Here is a 21,246-nt window from a genome sequence, read left to right on the forward strand (position 1 = left end):
TTTGGAAACTTGGATATTTTTATCCGTCAAATGGATTGTTTTACCGTTTCATTAAAGTAAGCTAGAACGTTATGCCGTTTTTTAAGATAACGAAGTTTAACATTAAACGACACGGAGTTTTAAAGGCTTTCTCTTTCTTGGTGTTGGTTTCTTCTCTATTACAATTTACAAGGTTTTTTTTGGTTCTGTGTTGAAGTTACGACGGAGATGAGCAAGAGACCACCGCCTGATCCGGTGGCGGTGCTTAGAGGGCACCGTCACTCGGTTATGGACGTTTCGTTCCATCCATCAAAATCTCTGCTTTTCACTGGGTATATTTAGTCTTCTCCCACTTGAGCTCAATTCTCGAGTCATGTGTTGTTTTTTATTTTTAATGATTTGGTGCAAAATTGAAGCTTTGTTTCTCCAGTTCAGCTGATGGAGAGTTGAGGGTTTGGGATACACTTCAGCATCGTGCAGTTTCTTCTGCTTGGTTTGTATTTTTGCTTTTCAAGTTCATTGTTTTGTCATAATGAACTATCCCTCCTGGTTATAGCTCATTGTTCTGTTTCTGATTTGTAGTGCACATAGTAGAGCACATGGGGTTTTAGCTGTAGCAGCTAGTCCCTGGTTAGGAGAGAACAAGATTATCAGGTAAATGGAAGCAATAATGCTTTTATACTCAATCGTCATCTATTTCCGGAAAACCTGAAACTAGTTACTGTTATGGTTTATAGCCAAGGCAGAGACGGAACTGTTAAGTGTTGGGATATTGAAGATGGTGGTCTATCAAGGTGGATATGAGTCTCTCCCTTTTTCAACTGTTTATGCATTCTGTTGCTATTGAACTATAACCAATGATTCTCGTCAAATGCTTTGCAGAGACCCATTACTTATACTCAATACAAGCGCCTATCATTTTTGCAACTTCTCTCTTGTTAAGAAGCCTACGACTTCTCTTATTAAAGATGCTGGAGTTCAGTCAGAAGATTCTAATGAGCCGGATGCTGGAGACACACGTGATGTTCAATCTACAGATGAAAGTGAAAGATCTGTTGATGACTCTGGTCTGCTTCAGGGTATGTTTTACTTAGGTTGGCTGGAAATTCTTTGTTCCTGATACTGGTTTCGGTTTGAACTGATGCCATACAGATTGTCACTGAAAATGTACAATCGTTGGTCTCCATTAATTTGAACACCTTAAGATTTGCCACGAATTTGACAATAACAGGTCGAGATCATGCCGAAGGTACCACTTATGTAGCAGTAGCAGGGCAGCAACCTTCTGAGGTATCTAGAAAATCATATAGTTTGTTGTATTGGATAACATCCCCATATAATTCTTTCTTCTCGCTTTCTTGGTTTCCTGTTTTCATTCTTCTGACTTGGTTCATCCGTAAAGGTAGAGATATGGGATCTGAATACGGGAGACAAGATCATACAACTTCCTCAAGCCAGCCCTGACAATTCCCCTAATGATTCTACGAAAGCAAGAGGTACAAGCTCATCTTGTTCTTTCTATGAGATCTTTCATAATTCCATTTCTTGTTAAAATTGATGTTTTCCCCCGTCAATAATATCGTGAAAACTAGCATGCATTGATCAGTTCACCTTTGAACTTTGCTTAAAATGCTCTCATTAAGGTGGTAAATTGGTCATCTGTAGGAATGTGTATGGCTGTTCAATTATTTTGCCCTCCTGAATCACAGGGTTTCTTACATGTCTTAGCTGGGTATGCTCTCTTTCCAAAGCTGTTAATTAATCAAGAAAGACAATGCCCTAGATTTTTATACTTTGTTTTTATTATGGGTGGTGTATACCAAACTTATGCAGTTATGAGGATGGTTCCACGCTGCTTTGGGATATACGTAATGCTATGATTCCTTTAACAAGTGTGAAGTTTCATTCAGAGCCAGGTCTTGTTCCCATCCTCTATTTTCGATTTTTTTCTTAAATTGTTGTTCCTGCTTTTTTTTTTCACTTTATTTATTGTCTTCTTCATGCAGTTTTGAGTCTTAGTGTGGCATCATCATGTGATGGAGGTATCTCAGCAGGGGCAGATGACAAAATTGTGATGTATAATCTCAACCATTCCACTGTAAGTTTGACATCTGCCAGAGAGGATGCACTTGTGTGATCACTATAAAGCTATAGTCTGATACCGATTCCATGAATGTTGTTGTTATATGTGTAAAGGGTTCTTGTACAATGAGGAAAGAGATTACTTTGGAAAGGCCTGGTGTATCGGGCACCTCAATCCGACCCGATGGGAAAATTGCAGCCACGGCTGGTTGGGACCACAGGTTAGCATTGAATCAGTTGTTATTATCAAGATTTGGCCTCCAAAACACCTTCCGTTGATCTTTCAACTAGTTTTAACTTTTAACTATAATGAGTAAGGACTAAAAGCTCTTCTCCTGTTTGGTACATATATTTGGAAACAGAGTAAGGGTCTATAATTACCGCAAAGGAAATGCTCTAGCTATACTAAAGTACCACCGAGCAACGGTATGTGAATATTTCTCAGTCTCAGACTTTGTATATTAGTATTATTACTCTCTTATCAACTGGTGCAACAGTTAAGAGAGTCTGAATATCGTATTTGATGCTTTCATGTGTTTGTTTGCAGTGCAACGCGGTATCATACTCGCCTGACTGTGAGCTGATGGCGTCTGCATCTGATGATGCAACTGTTGCTCTCTGGAAACTCTATCCTCCCCAAAAATCTCTTTGATCTCTGTCTGTCATCAAGAGAACAAACAAATGAATGAATAATAGAGAGTAGAGTATATTCTGTTTTGTTTTGGTGTTTATTCTGATTTGTTACAAAACTCGCACGTTCTGCCGTTTTTGTTTTATGAGAAAAGGAAAAATCAAACAACGCGTAGTTTGGTGTATCTAGATAATAAATAGATCCGGCAGTGTACCGTACGTTGAGTAGATTTCACGACAGAAAAAAAAAAATTAAATTGCACCAAACTGATCCCGTCACCGTCGCAACAAGAGAGACTCATCAACATCTGAAGAAAGACCTAAAAGCAAACACAAACAGTAACGATTTCGTTTTTTGTTTTTTTTTCTCGAGCTCTGGATCTTCTGCAATTTCACGCAATAGAATCTGCTCTTCTTCTAGATCGTTTCGATCCCATTGATCTTTGATCCGGGACCGTGAGCTGTGTAAAATGGCGTACGTGGACCATGCGTTCTCGATAACGGACGAGGACATAATGATTGAGAGTTCATACACCGTCAATAACCGACCGCCGGTTAAGGAGATCGCACTCGCGGTTGCTCTGCTCGTGTTCGGAACCCTAGGAATTGTCTCCGGTTTCTTTATGGCGTATAATCGAGTTGGCGGTGATCGAGGCCACGGTGCGATTTCTCTTTATCCATTCTTACTAATTCCCCCATTTGCAATCCATTTCGTCATTCTCTTGGTTCCTTAAAGCTTATCTGATCCAGTGTAGGTGTGTAGAAATGGAAAATTCGTGAGATTCTGGAGGACTTGTTGATGTTAAGTTTGAGTGAGATTTAGAAAGCTAAAATTTGATTGTTTAGGAAATATTTTGATTTGAAAAAGAAAGTTACAGAAGAATTTCTAGGTTATTACTTATTATTAAGCTTATAACATAGATTGTTGCGAGTGCTCTTGTGAGCTACTATGGTATCTAATTTCGTTTCACTTTTGGCCTTTTTGATCTCTGTGTTTGGATGAATACACACAAGTCTTATTGAAGCTTTCTTAAGGGATTTCATACTTAGAATTTGTATTGTTTAGTAAACTTCCGGGAGAACTCGTTTAGTAAGCTTCTCTTATCTGCGAGATTAAAAGGGACATATATTCATTGAAGTCCACACAAAAACTCTGATTGATTTTTCTCTAACAGACATGTTTAAACTCTGGATTCTAACATGGACATGAGATTTGGCTCCCAAACTAGTTAGGTTGCTCTTCTTCCACTTGGTTGCATTTCACACTAAATGTGATAGCAAAGTATCTGCATCGTCCTTAAACTTGATTTCATTTGATTTGCTATGTTATTAGTATTGCCAGAACTAGTACGTTCTCATCATTGCATCAATGACCTATCATCATTCTTAGTTGTTTCATATGTGATTTGGGCATTGATCTAAAAGTAATGACAATCCATTCTCTCTGTTTGTTTCTTTTTTTTTTTTGATGGTGGAAACAGGGATTTTCTTCATCGTCCTGGGGTGTCTTCTATTCATCCCAGGGTTTTACTATACGCGGATCGCGTATTACGCTTACAAAGGATACAAAGGTTTCTCCTTCTCAAACATACCGCCTGTTTAGTATTATCCCCCTTTTGAATCTCTCCTCCTATGTATAGAGATGTTTTTCATTGCTTGTAAGCAAATGAATTGACTTGTTTTCTCCCTTGTGTAGTCTTTTATAGGAGTTGAGTTGAGTCCCTTCTTGCCTTCACGCTCCTTTTGTTAAATAAATTTGAGTCTGTGACAGTTTTTAGTCAGATTTATTACATACATATCTATATATAAAATCAGATGTAAGTTGTTCAATTTCCCTCAATATTCATCTGGATGCAGTATTTTACTATCATGGTGAAAAGGGTTCAATCCGAGTCTTTATAATAAATCTTGCCAAATTCACACATTTACTGTTTTAGTCGTCCAAAATTCAGATATACTAGTAGAGTTACAATCTATACTAGTATAGTGTTCTTTCAAAAACGTGATTCTGGTGTAAAAATTTATGTGTTCCACTTTATTGTTTTGTTTGGGGTCAAATGCAACCACTACCTTTGTCTTTCTGTGGTCAAACATGCATCTTATGTTTTATCAGCTAAAAAAACAAACGTGATAAAATATAAAGAATCAAAAGAATCAATTGCCGCTATATACGGAAAGGGATCCCAGATATTTTTGGGCCCAAAAGATCTCTACGCCACATTATATAGATAGACCTAAAAGTTTAAACAGAATCGCCCGGTTTAAAACATTTCCGGTTTACTTTGATATATTATAATCCCAAGGAAAAATGTATTATTCAAGACCACAAATCCCAACTTTAAAAATGTATTGCCAAATCCCAACTTTAAAAATGTATTGCCAACTACATGAAGTATATGTATTCCATAACCATATATACCAACTATATGATGATATGTGCTCAACATCACAACCATCTTATTCTGGTACATCGTACATCAGAATTCGGTGTTGACCAGTATTGACCGGCGTTGACCATGTTGACCAATAAAAATATGCTATTTTTTTTTGTTTTTAATATTAGAAACCAAAAAAAAATTAATTGAATTATTTAGGAATCATTTATAGTGTTTTATAATTTTAAACATAGATGGATCCAAAATAAGATATATTGTATATATATTCCATTAATTTAGTTTTATAATAGTTATCTTTTTCAATTTCAAAACTTTACTAAAATGATTCCTAAACTATAAATGATTCCTAAATAATTCAATTATTTTTTTTGTTTCTAATATTAAAAACAAAAAAAAATTGCATATTTTTATTGGTCAACATTGGTTAATGTCGGTCAATACTGGTCAATATCGAATTCTGATGAACAGTGTACTGGAATAAAATGGTTGTGATGTTGAGCACATGTCTATCATATAGTTGCAATACTGTCTAGTTGGTAATACATTAAAAAGTTGGGATGTGTGGCCTGAACAATACTTTTGTGTAGCTGAGTATTTTTTTCCTAATCCCAAATTAATCTGAATTTGTATGTGTCTCTCTACTCAAAATCCTCAGCCGCATCTCAGTTCTCATTTCTCTCTTTCTATCTCTTCAAAAAATTAAAAAATGGCTTCCTCTTGTCTCTTCAACGCCTCTGTATCTTCACTAAACCCTAAACAAGACTCCATCCGCCGCCATCACCACCATCGCTCACCCTCCTTCCTCCGTTACCGCCCCGTTGTCGTCTCCTGTACCGCCGATGGAAACAACAACAAATCCCCGATCGAGACAGTCGTCGTTAAGCCTCACCGTACCGAAGATAACATTCGAGACGAGGCTCGTCGTAACCGTTCCACCGCCGTGAATCCGTTTTCAGCTAAATACGTTCCGTTCAATGCGGCTCCTGGATCCACCGAGTCTTACTCCCTCGACGAGATCGTGTACCGTAGCCGCTCCGGTGGTTTGCTTGATGTCGAGCACGATATGGAGGCTTTGAAGCGATTCGATGGAGCGTACTGGCGAGATCTCTTCGATTCGCGTGTTGGCAAAAGCACTTGGCCGTATGGATCGGGTGTATGGTCGAAGAAAGAGTGGGTTCTTCCTGAGATCGACGACGACGACATCGTTTCGGCCTTTGAAGGAAACTCGAATCTGTTCTGGGCTGAGAGGTTTGGTAAACAGTTTCTAGGGATGAACGATCTGTGGGTGAAACACTGTGGGATTAGTCATACAGGAAGTTTCAAGGATCTTGGAATGACTGTTTTGGTTAGTCAAGTTAATCGCCTGAGAAAGATGAAGCGACCTGTGGTTGGTGTTGGATGTGCTTCCACCGGAGATACCTCAGCTGCTCTATCTGCTTACTGTGCTTCCGCTGGTATCCCTTCGATTGTGTTCTTACCAGCGAACAAGATCTCTATGGCTCAGCTTGTTCAGCCGATAGCTAATGGTGCGTTTGTTTTGAGTATTGACACTGATTTTGATGGCTGTATGAAGCTGATTAGGGAGATAACTGCGGAACTGCCGATTTATCTAGCGAATTCGTTGAATAGTTTGAGGTTGGAAGGTCAGAAAACTGCAGCTATTGAGATTCTGCAGCAGTTTGATTGGCNCGAAGATAACATTCGAGACGAGGCTCGTCGTAACCGTTCCACCGCCGTGAATCCGTTTTCAGCTAAATACGTTCCGTTCAATGCGGCTCCTGGATCCACCGAGTCTTACTCCCTCGACGAGATCGTGTACCGTAGCCGCTCCGGTGGTTTGCTTGATGTCGAGCACGATATGGAGGCTTTGAAGCGATTCGATGGAGCCTACTGGCGAGATCTCTTCGATTCGCGTGTTGGCAAAAGCACTTGGCCGTATGGATCGGGTGTATGGTCGAAGAAAGAGTGGGTTCTTCCTGAGATCGACGACGACGACATCGTTTCGGCCTTTGAAGGAAACTCGAATCTGTTCTGGGCTGAGAGGTTTGGTAAACAGTTTCTAGGGATGAACGATCTGTGGGTGAAACACTGTGGGATTAGTCATACAGGAAGTTTCAAGGATCTTGGAATGACTGTTTTGGTTAGTCAAGTTAATCGCCTGAGAAAGATGAAGCGACCTGTGGTTGGTGTTGGATGTGCTTCCACCGGAGATACCTCAGCTGCTCTCTCTGCTTACTGTGCTTCCGCTGGAATCCCTTCGATTGTGTTCTTACCAGCGAACAAGATCTCTATGGCTCAGCTGGTGCAGCCTATAGCTAATGGTGCGTTTGTTTTGAGTATTGACACTGATTTTGATGGGTGTATGAAGCTCATTAGAGAGATAACTGCGGAATTGCCGATTTATTTGGCCAATTCGTTGAATAGTTTGAGGTTAGAAGGTCAGAAAACTGCAGCTATTGAGATTCTGCAGCAGTTTGATTGGCAAGTTCCTGATTGGGTCATTGTTCCTGGAGGTAATCTAGGAAACATTTACGCCTTTTACAAAGGATTCAAGATGTGTCAAGAACTGGGACTTGTCGATAGGATCCCGAGGATGGTCTGTGCACAAGCAGCTAATGCTAATCCTCTTTACTTGCACTACAAGTCTGGTTGGAAGGATTTCAAGCCCATGACTGCAAGTACCACCTTCGCCTCTGCGATTCAGATTGGTGACCCTGTTTCCATCGATAGAGCTGTGTACGCTCTCAAGAAGTGCAACGGTATTGTAGAAGAAGCCACGGAGGAGGAGCTGATGGATGCAATGGCTCAAGCGGATTCGACCGGAATGTTTATCTGTCCACATACAGGTGTAGCTCTTACTGCTCTGTTCAAGCTGAGGAACCAAGGAGTGATTGCACCGACTGATAGAACCGTGGTTGTGAGTACTGCTCATGGGTTGAAGTTTACTCAGTCTAAGATTGATTATCACTCCAATGCCATCCCTGACATGGCTTGCAGATTCTCTAACCCTCCTGTTGAAGTGAAAGCAGATTTCGGAGCTGTCATGGATGTTCTCAAGAGTTACTTAGGAAGTAATACACTTACGTCATAAGAGATAGACCTTAATCTTTAGCTGTTTCGTCTCTTCTGAAAACTTTTAGCCGTTTGTTTGTGTACTCTTCCAACCCTCCTCATCTTTCTGTTATCTTTTTATATGTTTATCAGTTTTCCAATAAGTAAGTTCTAAGGCAAAGTTTGAACCTTTTCCTATGTAAACGAGTTATAATCTAATGTTTCCGATCAAAATCTTATACCAACAAAAACCTGTTGCAATTACATTGATACAACTAGTGTTTACATAAAAACTGCGGAAACTAGATGCGTCTTGGAGAATGCATAAAAGAAAAAACAGGATTGTTCATGAGTAATCATAGAGTGATACACTCTTGTCGTCAGAGACACTAGCGAGTCTACCAGCCCGAACACCGGTTCCACCCGGAGGTCTAAACGCCACAGACCAAACCTGGTCATTGTGGTTGCTCATTGTCTGGATTGCAGCTCTCATCTTAAGATCCCATAGCCTCACAGTTCTATCGCTCGAGCCAGTTGCTATGGCTCCACCGTCTGGGCTAGCATCAACACTCAGCACCCAGCTTGTGTGCCCCGACATGGACCCCAACAGCGTTTTCCCTTCTGCATCGTGCATGTTCACATGCCCATCATCTGATCCGGAGAAGAGGACTCTTGGGTCTACAGGGGAGAACACAAGGGACCTTACAGGCATATTATGACCTTCTAGCTCGTGAAGAAGCTTTGAACGGTCAACATCAAATACACATATCGTGCCATCCATTGAACCACAAGCAAGCCGTTTCCCGTTAGGAGACCAAGCCACTGAGAGAACGAATTTCTTGCTGCTGGATTTATCAGAAGGTTTTGGTGCTTCTGGGCGTGGGATTGATAGAGTTGAGATTAATCTCCAGCTTGCAGTGTCCCAAAGCTTGACCGAGGCACTACTTCCACCTGCAACAGCAAGGATTGTACCCTAGGAACATGTAAAATACTATGTTAGCACTTAGTAGAAGAGAGCATCATTCCGAAGAGTGATGATGAAACCATGTAAGACCAGCTTAGAAGCAAATAAAAGCTCCACTGCAAACTAATCCTGAAGCTGTATGTTAAGTTATATAACTCTAGTAGTACTCTGATTGAAAAGGACTTGCCACCAACCAGCAAAGGTAAATGGCCAGAGTTATTGAAATAGATCATTGCATTAATCGTCACCAGTTTTGATAAAATTATACAATCATACCAAATCAAGAATTTCCAACAAAGCACTAATACACAATTCTTATGCTACTATGGTCATAAGATTATGAAAAATCAGAAGATGATCTAGATCTGTTTTCGACTACAGTAGATGACCCTATCTGATTCTAATTAATTCAACTAGGAGAAAGATAACTAGCAGCTAAGAAGTAAAATTTACAATAAAGGAATCGAATTCTTTAACCACAAAACAAACAAACCCAAATCCTTCAAAACCCTAAAATTTGGAGGCAATCTCATCGAGTTCTAGGGATTTATAGTAAGTTAATTACCTTAGGTTCAAACTGCATTCCCCAAACCTCAGAAGGAGGAGCTTCCAAAACAGCAATAGTAGCATTAGTATCAACATCAAAGACGCGGACAAAGCTATCGAGCGAAGAAGACGCTGCAATAACCCCAGAAGGATGCGCCGCCACAGCTGCTACTCCCAACGAGTGTCCAGTATTAGTCCACACAAGATCCAGCTCATCCGGTCGCCATAACTTCACCGTCTCGTCTAGAGATCCAGTCAGAAGCAACGCCGGTCGATCTTCTGTCGCCGGAACCCACGTCGCCGCCCAGACGGAATCTTCGTGAGCGTTCTCGATCGATTTGAGACCTGCGAGCTTCATCCTCTTTTTAGGTTTTTTTTTTCTTCTACTGTGTTTTTTCTTCAAGACCCGAATTTGAAACAGAGACTTTGATTCTCGTTTTCTAGTTAGAAAATAGAAAGTTGCGTCGTTTTAAGTAGTTTAAAACAATAGAATGCTTAAAACATCGTGCCGTATTTTTTAGGCCCATTTATATCATAAGAGAGAGGCCCATTAACTCTCTTCTTCCTCACTCTCCCGCCGGCGTCAGCTAAAATAGTACTGTTTTGCGGAGAAGAACTCTCGAGAACTGCCACGTCGCAGTGATCGGACTACGACACCTTCTTCACTCTTCTTCCTTCTTCTTCTCTCTCGCTTTTTGATTTCTCTGTTATTTTAATTTTAACCGCTAGAAGTCTTATCTTTGATTGTCCCGGGGAAAAAGATGGGTGAAGAAGCTCGAGCTTTAGATATGGAGACAAGCGAAGAGAACACGACGAGACGAAACCATACCGTTCATGACTTGATGGTTGATTTGTACCCACTAAGCAGCTACTACTTTGGTTCTCGAGACGCTCTTCGCGTCAAGGACGAGATTATCTCTGATCAAGTCACCAGATTGAAATCGAAGTAATTTATGTTTATCAGTTTTTTTTCGCTTTCGTGTGATTTTGATGATCTGGGTTCTTCTATTGTAGCTAAAATAACCTTCCTTTTTGTTTTCTTTTGTTGAAGTTATGCTGCTCATGGATTGAGGACTTGCGTTGAAGCTGTTCTTCTGGTAAAATTTACAGTTGATTGTATAATTAGGGACTTTTGAAAACTTTACTGAGAAAATTTGGTTTGAAAGGATTAATTAACTAATAGCTATCGTTGGACTTGGGACACATCAGGTTGAGTTGTTTAAGCATCCTCATGTATTGCTTCTTCAGTATAGAAACTCCATCTTTAAGCTTCCTGGTGGTCGTTTAAGACCTGGAGAATCAGGTTTGCTTTTACTGTTTTCTTACCTCTCTATGCATAGATTCTCTGTATTCAATTCTCAAATCATTCTCTGTATTAAACCTACTAGATATTCAAGGTCTGAATCGGAAATTAGCATCAAAGCTTTCAATTAATGAAAACGTGGTTGTTCGAGATTTGGAGGTAAGTGGTTTGTTCTGAATGATTGTTTCCGGATTTAAGTATGGTCTCTCTCATATCACAAGATTGTTGTAGGTAGGAGAATGCATTGGAATGTGGTGGAGACCCAACTTTGAGACTTTGATGTATCCTTTCTTGCCGCCCAATGTGAAACATCCAAAGGTTAGTTAGTTTCGTGGTAATAAAGTCTGAGACTTTTTGAAGATTTGTGTATACATACATACTTAAAAAGCTCTGCTCAATCCTCATCTCTTGTTCAGGAATGCTCAAAGCTTTTTCTTGTTAGATTACCGGTACATCAACAGTTTGTCGTCCCAAAAAACTTCAAACTCCTTGCTGTTCCGTTGTGCCAACTTCATGAAGATGAAAAGGTTTGTAGCATCTGACTTGCACTTTACCTCATTGTGAACTGCAACTAATAGGATCAGTCAAATCAAGCCGCCACTTTCTCTTGCATTGTATTTGATCCCCGTGTTATGATGTTACATTCATGCATTGCAGACTTATGGGCCGATCATATCGCAAATTCCCAAGCTGCTTTCGAAATTCTCCTTCAACATGATGGAGATATGAATAAATCTGGTGATCATTGCCTCTCTCTAGTAGCTGTTCCCACGCCATAAGATCATATCCTTTGTTGAGCCTCTGTGGCTACGATATAATGTCTATATATAGTAGGTTCATAAGAGTTTGTAGCATGTGATATATATATATATATATAGACAATGTTAAATAACATCTTGTTCTTGTTGGTTAGAGAGTAGACATGAAGGTATAGATGAGAGTGGTGTTAGATTATTTTATACGAAACAATTTTTTTTTTTCTTTTCGTGTGATTTGTTTGAAAGTATGACTGAACTTATACACGTGTAAAGCATATTTGTAATTTCTTGTTGCAGAAAAAGCTTATTATATTCAAACATGAAACCGAAAAATATCAAACGCTGCTTATTATAGTAGTGGATCAGTGCCAAATTGCCAATGATTTGCGTTTTGTTGTTGTACTGGGGAGATGAGTTTGGGAGTGCTCAAAACCGAAGCTCAAGTACTAAATAAACCGGTATGTTTCCGGTTGAAATGTGGATTTAAACATTTCGGTCAAAGAAAACCGGTGAAAACAAGTGTAAAATGGGAAAGTCGTTTAGTCAACGTCGTGAGCATGTGCTTGACTAAAGTGTTTTTAATTATGAATGGCTGCTTTTTTTTTGTCCAATTACTTGCTGAAAAGTAGATGATTATTGTGCTTAAACCTTGTAATTACTTATATAGTAATATAAAATGACTTGACTCGACTCAGTCGAGAAAGAAAACAAAAAAAAAAAAAAAAAAAAANAAGACGATGAAGAAAGGAGGATTTAGCAATAATCTCAAGCTCGCAATCCCTGTAGCTGGCGAGGAATCCATTACCAAATTCCTGTATATCTCAATCTCTTTTTCTCCATGGATCTATATTTATGGATTGATTTAGAGATGTATTTTGTTGTGTGCGGAAATGTCTCTCCTAGTGGAGGGAACTTAGGGATTTGTGTTCTCTCTGTAGGACGCAGAGCGGTACCTTTAAGGATGGAGATCTGCGTGTTAACAAAGATGGAGTTCGAATCATCTCTCAATTGGAGCCTGAAGTCGTAAGTCTCCCTCTCTCTTTTTCTGGGTACTGATTTTACTGAATTTTCGAGTTGTGTTAGTTTTGGTAACTGTGAATGAAGATTTTTTCTGAGTTTTTTTAGTTCAGGTGGAATGCGTGAAATGTAATGTGGTGTGTGGATCTGATCATTATTAGAAACTTTTTATGATCATTACTGTAGTTTTGGATTAGAGAGAACACAAGTGGACTGGCCAATTAAGCTCATGACTTCATGATTACATTTGTAATCCGTTTTGTTGCAACTGTTTTTTTTTTTTTTTTTCAGCTGTCTCCAATTAAGCCAGCTGATGATCAGCTGAGCTTGTCGGATTTGGATATGGTTAAATTCATTGGCAAAGGAAGCAGTGGTGTTGTTCAGTTGGTTCAACACAAATGGACTGGCCAATTTTTCGCCTTGAAGGTACACTCATTCGTTAACCATCCTCAGATTCTATGTATATGATTAGCTAATTTGCTCTCTCTCTCTCTTTTTGTTCTGTGTTTTGAGAATTTCAAATCTCTTTTGAATCCATTTAAAGTAATTCTGGGTCTTTTGTCTATGCTATGTGATCCATGACAAACAACTAATTTTTTTCTTTATCTAAAGCGGTGTTGTTTCTGAAATACTACAAGGTGAAATCATTGTTTACAAACTACTACATTTGTGAAGATTTTCGTTTTGTGATGTTTTCCTTTCATTTCGTGTTTATCACTGTCTATGGATGGGAAGCTGTTTCTCTGTCTTCAACTGAATCTTATTTTTTTATTGTTCTCTTTCTTCTTGCATGACTCTTATGCTATATAATTAGGTCATTCAACTAAATATCGATGAAGCAATCCGCAAGGCAATTGCACAGGAGTTGAAAATAAACCAATCGTCACAATGTCCATATCTTGTTAACTCGTACCAATCATTTTACGACAATGGCGCAATCTCACTAATTTTGGAGTACATGGACGGAGGATCTCTAGCAGACTTTCTCAAATCAGTTAAAGCCATCCCTGAGTCCTATCTTTCTGCCATCTTTAGACAAGTAAAGCAAAGCAACACAGACAATATATAATGGAAACCATACCTTCCTGTATCGGTTGATTCATGTGATTTTCTGAATCTGTTGATATAGGTGCTCCAAGGACTGATCTATCTTCATCATGATAGGCATATCATCCACCGTGACTTGAAACCATCAAATCTGTTGATCAACCACAGAGGTGAAGTCAAAATTACTGACTTTGGTGTGAGTACCGTTATGACAAACACAGCCGGTCTAGCAAACACATTTGTGGGGACTTACAATTATATGTCTGTAAGTATCTTGTTTGTCTAGTTTGAGCATTGACTAGTTTGAATCCCTTCTTAGCGGTTAAAAATTGAGAATCTTAATTTTTCCTTTCTGCAGCCAGAGAGAATTGTTGGAAACAAGTATGGTAATAAAAGTGATATATGGAGCTTGGGTTTAGTAGTGCTCGAGTGTGCAACAGGAAAGTTCCCTTATGCACCTCCGAATCAAGAGGAAACATGGACCAGTGTTTTCGAGTTGATGGAAGCCATTGTTGACCAACCGCCACCCGCTCTTCCTTCAGGAAGTTTCTCCCCTGAGTTATCTTCATTCATCTCCACATGGTAATTTCTCAAAAAAACAAAAACAGCAGCTCTTTTACGGGGATTACATACTAACTTTATATTATACACTATACTCTCTTTTAGTTTGCAGAAGGATCCGAACAGTCGAAGCTCTGCGAAGGAACTAATGGTTTGTTTTTTTCTTATAAAATCTGTTTTGCATCTTTTTAATCAAATTCAAATGTTGAATCATCATCTGGATCAAAAGTGAACTATGGTTTTCTATCCATTCAAGTGTTGAATCATCCTCTGGGTAAAAAAATTTCAGGAACATCCTTTCTTGAACAAATACGACTACTCGGGGATCAATCTTGCTTCCTACTTCACAGATGCAGGATCACCTCTTGCAACACTTGGGAATCTGTCTGGTACGTTCTCCGTTTAAACTACAGGGAGACGTGATAGTATCACCCATCTGGTTCCTATTATCATCTGAAATTTCTTGTGTTAACTTCCAATGAAAGAAATGCTCTTGTCATATATATATTAGATATATTTATATGATGTATTTTATGATGATAGATATATAAGCAAATGAGAGTGTTTTACTGAAAAATTTTTGCACTTGGAATTCATATTTTGTAATACTTTAGATTGGAATCTCTTTGGGAAATAGAAGAATAATCTGTATTCTAATATTCCGAAAATTGACCTTCATTCTCTTTTCTTCTCGTCTCTTTAGAAAGCTTTCATCTATCAATTGTACAATCATTGGTGATGATGTGAAAAATGTGAGAAGTGGTATTCAGATTGCACTCGGATAACATTCCTCCAATACTTAAATGTGAGTGGATTTATTTGGTGTATCTGCCGCCAACCAATAAACTGTTTTGTTTAAATAAAGTAATAGACATGTTTACTCAGTCATATAAAGAAGAAGAAGAAATAGAAAAATCAATTTGCTGGAGACGGCGTCGGACGTGGGTAGGAGACCTTTTGGGAGCACACGAGTAGTGCTTAGCCATGTCATTGCTAACATAAGCAACTGGTTCAGATAAAAGTAAAACTCGCAAAATCAAATCCTATTTTTCAAATTTTGCACACGTCTTCTAAAACCACCTTTTTGATACTTAGATTGTCGAAGCTTCAATTTCAAGGTTTGTGTACAAATTAGCTAACTTCTCCCTCTCTAACGATTATGAATCGGCGCTACGATAAGCCGCCGCCATTGTCAGTTTCCTCCAAAGGGAAGAAGAAACATTTCGTCAACCACACAGCTCCCAACACTCCTGGCCATTACGAGAAACCTCAAACCAGTCCGACGTTGTCAACGACTCGATCGCACGAACCGATCACCAATTCCGATGATAAGCTCAGTTACGAGATCTTCTCGATTCTCGAAAGCAGGTTTCTCTTCGGACACGAAGACCCAAGGCTACTATGGATACCTCGTAGTCCATTACGACCCGGTGATTCTGAGGCAGGTCCTTCTCCTAGATCCCCGTTGACTCCTAACGGCGTCGTTCTCCCTGGAACACCGTCTTCGTCGTTCAGAAGTCCGAGAGGAAGAATCTGCGTGTTGAGCATCGACGGTGGCGGCATGAGAGGTCTTTTGGCGGGAAAATCCCTAATCTATTTGGAACAAATGCTCAAAGAGAAATCCGGCGATCCAAACGCTCGAATAGCCGATTACTTCGACGTCGCCGCCGGATCAGGAGTCGGCGGAGTATTCTCGGCGATGATGTTCGCGACAAGAGACGGTAACCGCCCCATTTTCAAAGCGGAGGATACTTGGAAGTTCCTCGTAGACAACGCCGAAGGTTTCTACAGATCAGGCGGCGGAAGCGGAGGAGGAGGAGGAGCGGGAGCGGCGATTAAACGTGTCATGAGATCCGGATCCGGATCCGGTTCGTCTTCGGTAACCGCCGCAACGGCGAAGCTAGAGAAAGCCATGAAAGCATCGTTCGCTGATCTAACGCTTAAAGACACACTCAAACCAATCCTCATCTCTTGCTACGATCTCTCAAGCACGGCGCCGTTTCTATTCTCACGCGCCGACGCGCTCGAGAGCGACAGTTTCGACTTCCGTCTCCGAGATATCTGCCGTGCCACGTGGGCTGAGCCGGGGACATTTGACCCGGTTCGCACGTGTTCCGTCGATGGTAAAACACGGTGCGTCGCGGTTGGTGGTGGTTTAGCGATGAGTAATCCGACGGCGGCGGCGATAACGCACGTGTTTCATAACAAACAGGAGTTCCCGGCGGTGAAAGGAGTGGAGGATTTGTTGGTGTTGTCGCTTGGGACTGGTCAGCTTTTTGAAGTGAATTATGATTACGAGCAAGTTAAGAATTGGCGGGTTAAAGAATGGGCTCGGCCCATGGCGAGGATCTCTGGTGATGGATCTGCTGAGTTTGTTGATCAGGCTGTTGCTATGGGCTTTGGGCCTTACCGGAGTAGTAATTACGTTCGCATTCAGGTTTGGATTTTTTTCCTTTTTGTGTGTGTGTTTTTGGTATTTGCGTTTGTGGATGAAAAAATCATTAGAAAAATATATTGTGGTGCAGCAGGCGAACGGATCGCGATTAGGAGCTTGTGGACCGAACGTGGACACGGATCCAAGGGCGGAGAATGTNCGCCGACGCGCTCGAGAGCGACAGTTTCGACTTCCGTCTCCGAGATATCTGCCGTGCCACGTGGGCTGAGCCGGGGACATTTGACCCGGTTCGCACGTGTTCCGTCGATGGTAAAACACGGTGCGTCGCGGTTGGTGGTGGTTTAGCGATGAGTAATCCGACGGCGGCGGCGATAACGCACGTGTTTCATAACAAACAGGAGTTCCCGGCGGTGAAAGGAGTGGAGGATTTGTTGGTGTTGTCGCTTGGGACTGGTCAGCTTTTTGAAGTGAATTATGATTACGAGCAAGTTAAGAATTGGCGGGTTAAAGAATGGGCTCGGCCCATGGCGAGGATCTCTGGTGATGGATCTGCTGAGTTTGTTGATCAGGCTGTTGCTATGGGCTTTGGGCCTTACCGGAGTAGTAATTACGTTCGCATTCAGGTTTGGATTTTTTTTGTTTGTTTGTGTGTGTTTTTGGTATTTTGCATTTGTGGATGAAAAAATCATTAGAAAAATATATTGTGGTGCAGCAGGCGAGCGGATCCCGACTAGGAGCTTGTGGACCGAACGTGGACACGGATCCAAGGGCGGAGAATGTGAAGAAACTGACGGAGATCGCTGATGAGATGTTGAAGCAAAACAATGTGGAATCGGTTTTGTTCGGAAGCAAAAGGATAGGAGAAATGAGCAATTCAGAGAAACTAGAGTGGTTCGCGAGTGAGCTTGTCATTGAGCAGCAGCGACGAAGTGTTAGAGCGTCTCCAACCGTAACGTTAAAGCAAGCTGTGTCCAAAACCAACCGTAATGCTATTAACGCAACTCTCACTCTCATATCTAAAGAAGGATGAAAACATTTTTCGAAGAAATGTTTCAACAAGTCATTGTTTTATTTGTCCTTTTATTGGTCCTTTTTCATTGATTTATTTTTCCTTCTACGTTGAGATTTATTACATATACGGGAGAAATAGAGTGAAATTCAAATATACAAGTCATATTTTAGTTTCATATTTCGTATGTCCTTTTGAATTTGATTCAATTTTGACATAACATGTTTACCATATAAAAAATTTATAGTGACCTGTTTTCTTGCACTAAAAGCTGAAATTTTTATTAAGGAACATAAAATGTGTATGTACAGAGGCAATAATAACGGTTCTGAGGTTATAAAAAAGCTACAAAACGCCAAAGGATTAAAATAGACGAAGAAGATAAAGAAGACCTGCCAACTTAACTATATATCACTACACAACATTACTATCACTCGTTTTCCTCACCTGAAGTTTTTAACTACCGGACCTATCTTAACAGCCGGAGCCAAATCCAACACCCAGTTACCAATAAACAAAAACAGTTTCACCACCCCTCTTAACTCGAACTATAAGAAAGACAAAGAAAGAACCCTAAAGATGAAGATGATGAAGAAAGAGAATCAGAATCTATATTGCCTAGTTTGCTGTGTAGCCAACCCGAATAACCGATTCTGGTGACTTGGGTTATTCTTTCAGGGGACCAAAACTTTTTTACCCTTTGCCTTTTATCTTTCTTCATCGCTAATGGTATAACAAACGAGACTATACAGAAATAAAAGAGAGGGAGCTTATACCATCATGTTTAAGTCTGAAAGATCATCCATGGGTATTTGAAGTCCAAGGAGATCATCAGTATCTGGTAATGCATCGTCATCGATGTTCAACCATGAGCTTAGATCTCCAGCTTGTGTATCAAAATCATCTGGACCACCTAAACCGTCTGGTATCTGCAGGTGAGATAGGTCAAGAGGCTCTGACTCATCCAGTGTCTCCAAGTTACTATACCCGCTGTTGTTGCTGTTAGTTGGTTTGGGCAATGATGTTCTGGTTTGCTCCACGATACTGACAGAAGAAGAAAATATCGCTGTTGTTTTCTGCCTCGGTTTTGTTTTTGATTTCCGTTCACCCTTGGCATTTACAAGTGCAGGCCGACCGATCTTGTTAGTGCCCCCGCCTCTTGACGAAGAAGCCTGTCCTTTTCCATCTCTGTCCCTCTCACTTCTCTTTCCTTTCGTACTGCTTGAAAGTGGTGCCCCACCCACATCATCAAGCAGCAATTCCCTCTTCTTCATTCTATTTGACCACATAGTTTCATCTTTGCCTTCCCATAAGGCATTTTCAGAAGAATTGGCATGATTCTCCGTGCTCTGCGTCATTGGCAATACCAGTGCTGAGCTTGGTTGCGATCCCATGGGTGCTGCCAGAGAAAAAAGAGAGGTTCAAATTAACATAGAGTTTTTGGATTCGAAAACATAGTTCACTGTTCTGTAAGGCAAAAACGATATCATACTCGTAGCTGATAGAATATCTTCCTTGTCCGTGGAATTATCTTCAATTTGTGTCAACCCGGCTATGATGATATTCTTAAATGTGGACTCACTAAAGCAACTTTTGCCTGTCTCTTCGAATTGACGACATCTTTCAAGCGTCCTTTTCACAAAAGCAAATGCGGCCTGCTTTGATATCTTGTTAGCCGAACTCTTTACACTTGCGGAGTGATGACGCCGACTTGCCTGTAAAATATAATCCGTATATAATAATAATCAGAACATGAACTTGGAATAAATCAGAAAAGCGAACCGGAAAAAGGAGCAACAGGGAAACAATGTGAATCCCTTTAGGAGAAAAGGGAATTTACCTTGCTCTTTTCATATGCCATTTCAATGAGTTTTTCATAACCGAGCCACTCAAACTCCCTATGTAAGAGAAAAATATCAGAACAAAACCGTCAGATCACAGTGATGATCATTAAAGGCGAGCAAGAAAAGCGGAAGAAAGACAAGTTCATACTTCTCCTGAAGTTCTTTCATTTCTAGGGCAGGCTTTAGTAGCCGATTCAACATCTCTTTCTTCTTAGAACCCTTAAATTTTAAGATAGGAAACATCACAAAGTTAGCTATCTTGAGAACCCAGTTGTAGTGTTTTCCTTAACAAGTAAAACATGAAAAATGGCCAAGATAATTTGCCAGGTCATATTGTTTAAAGAAAGAAGATAAGAGAACATACCACCTCACAGATAGCCACTTCTAACGTTTTGATGTCATCAACAATTCCTTCATCCTCCACGTTTGATATACTAGGCTGCATGAAAATACACAACAACACATCAATCCGCTAGGAACTATAGCAATCCGATTCCAAATCCAATATCATCAGAAAGCAGCATTTCCTGAAGTAACAGAATTCGTGGAGAATATACCATAGGATCCAAGCAAATTCCAATAGATTGAGCTTCCATATAAATTTTCTCATCTATCCCCAAATTTTCATATTGAATGTCTGAGAAGTCCATGGAAAAATGATCTGAAAATCTTCCATTCACATGGTGGCTTGAGCTATTAACACCCTTGAGCGGGATAACAGACACATCATCTTCTAGCTCATCAAATTCCAGTCTATCACTCCTATAACCATTGAACTCCACCATATGATTCAAAACACTGAATTCTGACTCAACATCGGCTCCAAATCCATCAAATTGTAAATCTTCATTCACACTGGTTGAGTCCTCTGAGATTAGAGCTGATAGCAATCTATGATAAAGGGGGGCTGCTTTAGAATCCACGTTGCTAGATGCAAGTTCCTCTGGAAATATTTCACGATTATCAAACTCTGAAGATGTCCCACCAGGTGTGGTACCCATGGGGGAGAGTTCGCCCTGAGAGAATAAATGGTTATGACATTTATCTATTATGAAAAGTCAACATATTAGAGCTGTAATTGTCTTTACAAAACTGTGGGAAAACATCTCATAAAGAGCATACACGTCTGGAAAAACAAAAAAAAAATCTCTGAATCATCAGATCACGTAACACTACAACTCTATACACATTTCCTATCAAAATTCATATTTTTTAGTTTTTTCCCTTCCCCAGTGAGACTAAAATACCTTGGGACCAATGAAACTAATATATATAATGAAATTCTTGCTAGTCTTACGTAAATTAAAAATCTGCAACACAGCAATCCTAAAAATCTGCAACACAGCAATCCCTGCAGCACATTTAACTCCCACCCCACTAGACTCCTATGCAGGACGTAGAGCGCAAGTAGTATACAACATTCAAGCAATATGCATAGAGACACATACGAAGGATCTGTCACATTCTCTAAATATAAGATCTGAAGGGTATAACTGTCTTATGAAATGCAAGAAAACTACCTGCTGTTTCACGAAATTGATATGTGCATCAGATATAAAGCAAAAGTAGCGCTCCATTTGCTTCCAGAACGAGCTTGGAAAATTCTGAGCTGCATTAAAGAACCAAACCAATTATTCTTGATAAAACAATTCTGCAAAACAAAA

General features: G+C 40.1%; 8 protein-coding genes across 12 annotated transcripts in view; 6 read left to right on the top strand and 2 right to left on the bottom strand.

Annotated features, from left to right (window-relative positions):
- On the top strand, positions 137-2,860 carry LOC104721875 (protein DECREASED SIZE EXCLUSION LIMIT 1-like). Of its 3 annotated transcripts, none has more exons than XM_010439949.2 (13): positions 137-311; positions 410-472; positions 562-633; positions 717-773; positions 862-1,058; positions 1,211-1,269; positions 1,382-1,475; positions 1,645-1,711; positions 1,813-1,895; positions 1,986-2,077; positions 2,176-2,282; positions 2,424-2,487; positions 2,609-2,860. In XM_010439949.2, the coding sequence occupies exons 1-13, from the start codon at positions 208-210 to the stop codon at positions 2,711-2,713; spliced, it is 1,164 nt and encodes a 387-aa protein (XP_010438251.1). In that variant the 5' UTR covers positions 137-207; the 3' UTR covers positions 2,714-2,860. The 3 variants fall into 3 exon arrangements, with proteins under 3 accessions (XP_010438251.1, XP_019088718.1, XP_019088719.1); XM_019233173.1 differs by having other exon boundaries at positions 212-311; positions 415-472; XM_019233174.1 differs by having other exon boundaries at positions 253-311; positions 396-472.
- On the top strand, positions 2,930-4,523 carry LOC104721876 (transmembrane protein 230-like). Of its 2 annotated transcripts, XM_010439951.1 has the most exons (3): positions 2,930-3,030; positions 3,113-3,351; positions 4,173-4,523. In XM_010439951.1, the coding sequence occupies exons 2-3, from the start codon at positions 3,162-3,164 to the stop codon at positions 4,292-4,294; spliced, it is 312 nt and encodes a 103-aa protein (XP_010438253.1). In that variant the 5' UTR covers positions 2,930-3,030; positions 3,113-3,161; the 3' UTR covers positions 4,295-4,523. The 2 variants fall into 2 exon arrangements, with proteins under 2 accessions (XP_010438253.1, XP_010438252.1); XM_010439950.1 differs by having other exon boundaries at positions 2,930-3,351.
- Positions 5,651-8,357, top strand: LOC104721878 (threonine synthase 1, chloroplastic-like). 2 transcript variants are annotated; one of them, XM_010439952.2, is made up of 2 exons: positions 5,651-6,739; positions 7,535-8,329. In XM_010439952.2, exons 1-2 carry the CDS (start codon positions 5,794-5,796, stop codon positions 8,176-8,178), a joined length of 1,590 nt encoding a protein of 529 aa, XP_010438254.1. In that variant the 5' UTR covers positions 5,651-5,793; the 3' UTR covers positions 8,179-8,329. The 2 variants fall into 2 exon arrangements, with proteins under 2 accessions (XP_010438254.1, XP_010438255.1); XM_010439953.2 differs by having other exon boundaries at positions 5,652-5,991; positions 6,787-8,357.
- Positions 8,378-10,082, bottom strand: LOC104721879 (WD repeat-containing protein VIP3-like). The gene is made up of 2 exons (XM_010439955.1): positions 9,668-10,082; positions 8,378-9,111 (listed from the first exon to the last, which is right to left on the bottom strand). Exons 1-2 carry the CDS (start codon positions 10,004-10,006, stop codon positions 8,485-8,487), a joined length of 966 nt encoding a protein of 321 aa, XP_010438257.1. The 5' UTR covers positions 10,007-10,082; the 3' UTR covers positions 8,378-8,484.
- On the top strand, positions 10,202-12,027 carry LOC104721880 (pre-mRNA cleavage factor Im 25 kDa subunit 1). The gene is made up of 7 exons (XM_010439956.2): positions 10,202-10,594; positions 10,700-10,745; positions 10,858-10,951; positions 11,037-11,110; positions 11,183-11,269; positions 11,368-11,478; positions 11,609-12,027. Exons 1-7 carry the CDS (start codon positions 10,410-10,412, stop codon positions 11,678-11,680), a joined length of 669 nt encoding a protein of 222 aa, XP_010438258.1. The 5' UTR covers positions 10,202-10,409; the 3' UTR covers positions 11,681-12,027.
- LOC104721881 (mitogen-activated protein kinase kinase 2) lies at positions 12,410-14,947 on the top strand. Its single transcript, XM_010439957.2, has 8 exons — positions 12,410-12,523; positions 12,648-12,732; positions 13,018-13,152; positions 13,541-13,765; positions 13,856-14,038; positions 14,132-14,355; positions 14,440-14,485; positions 14,624-14,947. Exons 1-8 carry the CDS (start codon positions 12,447-12,449, stop codon positions 14,738-14,740), a joined length of 1,092 nt encoding a protein of 363 aa, XP_010438259.1. The 5' UTR covers positions 12,410-12,446; the 3' UTR covers positions 14,741-14,947.
- LOC104721882 (patatin-like protein 8) lies at positions 15,045-17,916 on the top strand. Its single transcript, XM_010439958.2, has 2 exons — positions 15,045-16,771; positions 17,442-17,916. Exons 1-2 carry the CDS (start codon positions 15,494-15,496, stop codon positions 17,757-17,759), a joined length of 1,596 nt encoding a protein of 531 aa, XP_010438260.1. The 5' UTR covers positions 15,045-15,493; the 3' UTR covers positions 17,760-17,916.
- Positions 18,001-21,246, bottom strand: part of LOC104727677 — a gene marked incomplete in the record, with an annotated part of 8,786 nt that continues 5,540 nt past the window's right edge. Inside the window, 7 exon segments of the mRNA XM_019232465.1 lie at positions 18,001-19,137; positions 19,231-19,453; positions 19,579-19,636; positions 19,731-19,801; positions 19,947-20,021; positions 20,140-20,598; positions 21,103-21,191. Coding sequence (XP_019088010.1) covers positions 18,509-19,137; positions 19,231-19,453; positions 19,579-19,636; positions 19,731-19,801; positions 19,947-20,021; positions 20,140-20,598; positions 21,103-21,191 — 1,604 coding nt within the window.

Source organism: Camelina sativa, chromosome 11 (assembly GCF_000633955.1).
Source record: "Camelina sativa cultivar DH55 chromosome 11, Cs, whole genome shotgun sequence".
In the NCBI taxonomy this organism is placed as follows: Eukaryota; Viridiplantae; Streptophyta; class Magnoliopsida; order Brassicales; family Brassicaceae; genus Camelina; species Camelina sativa.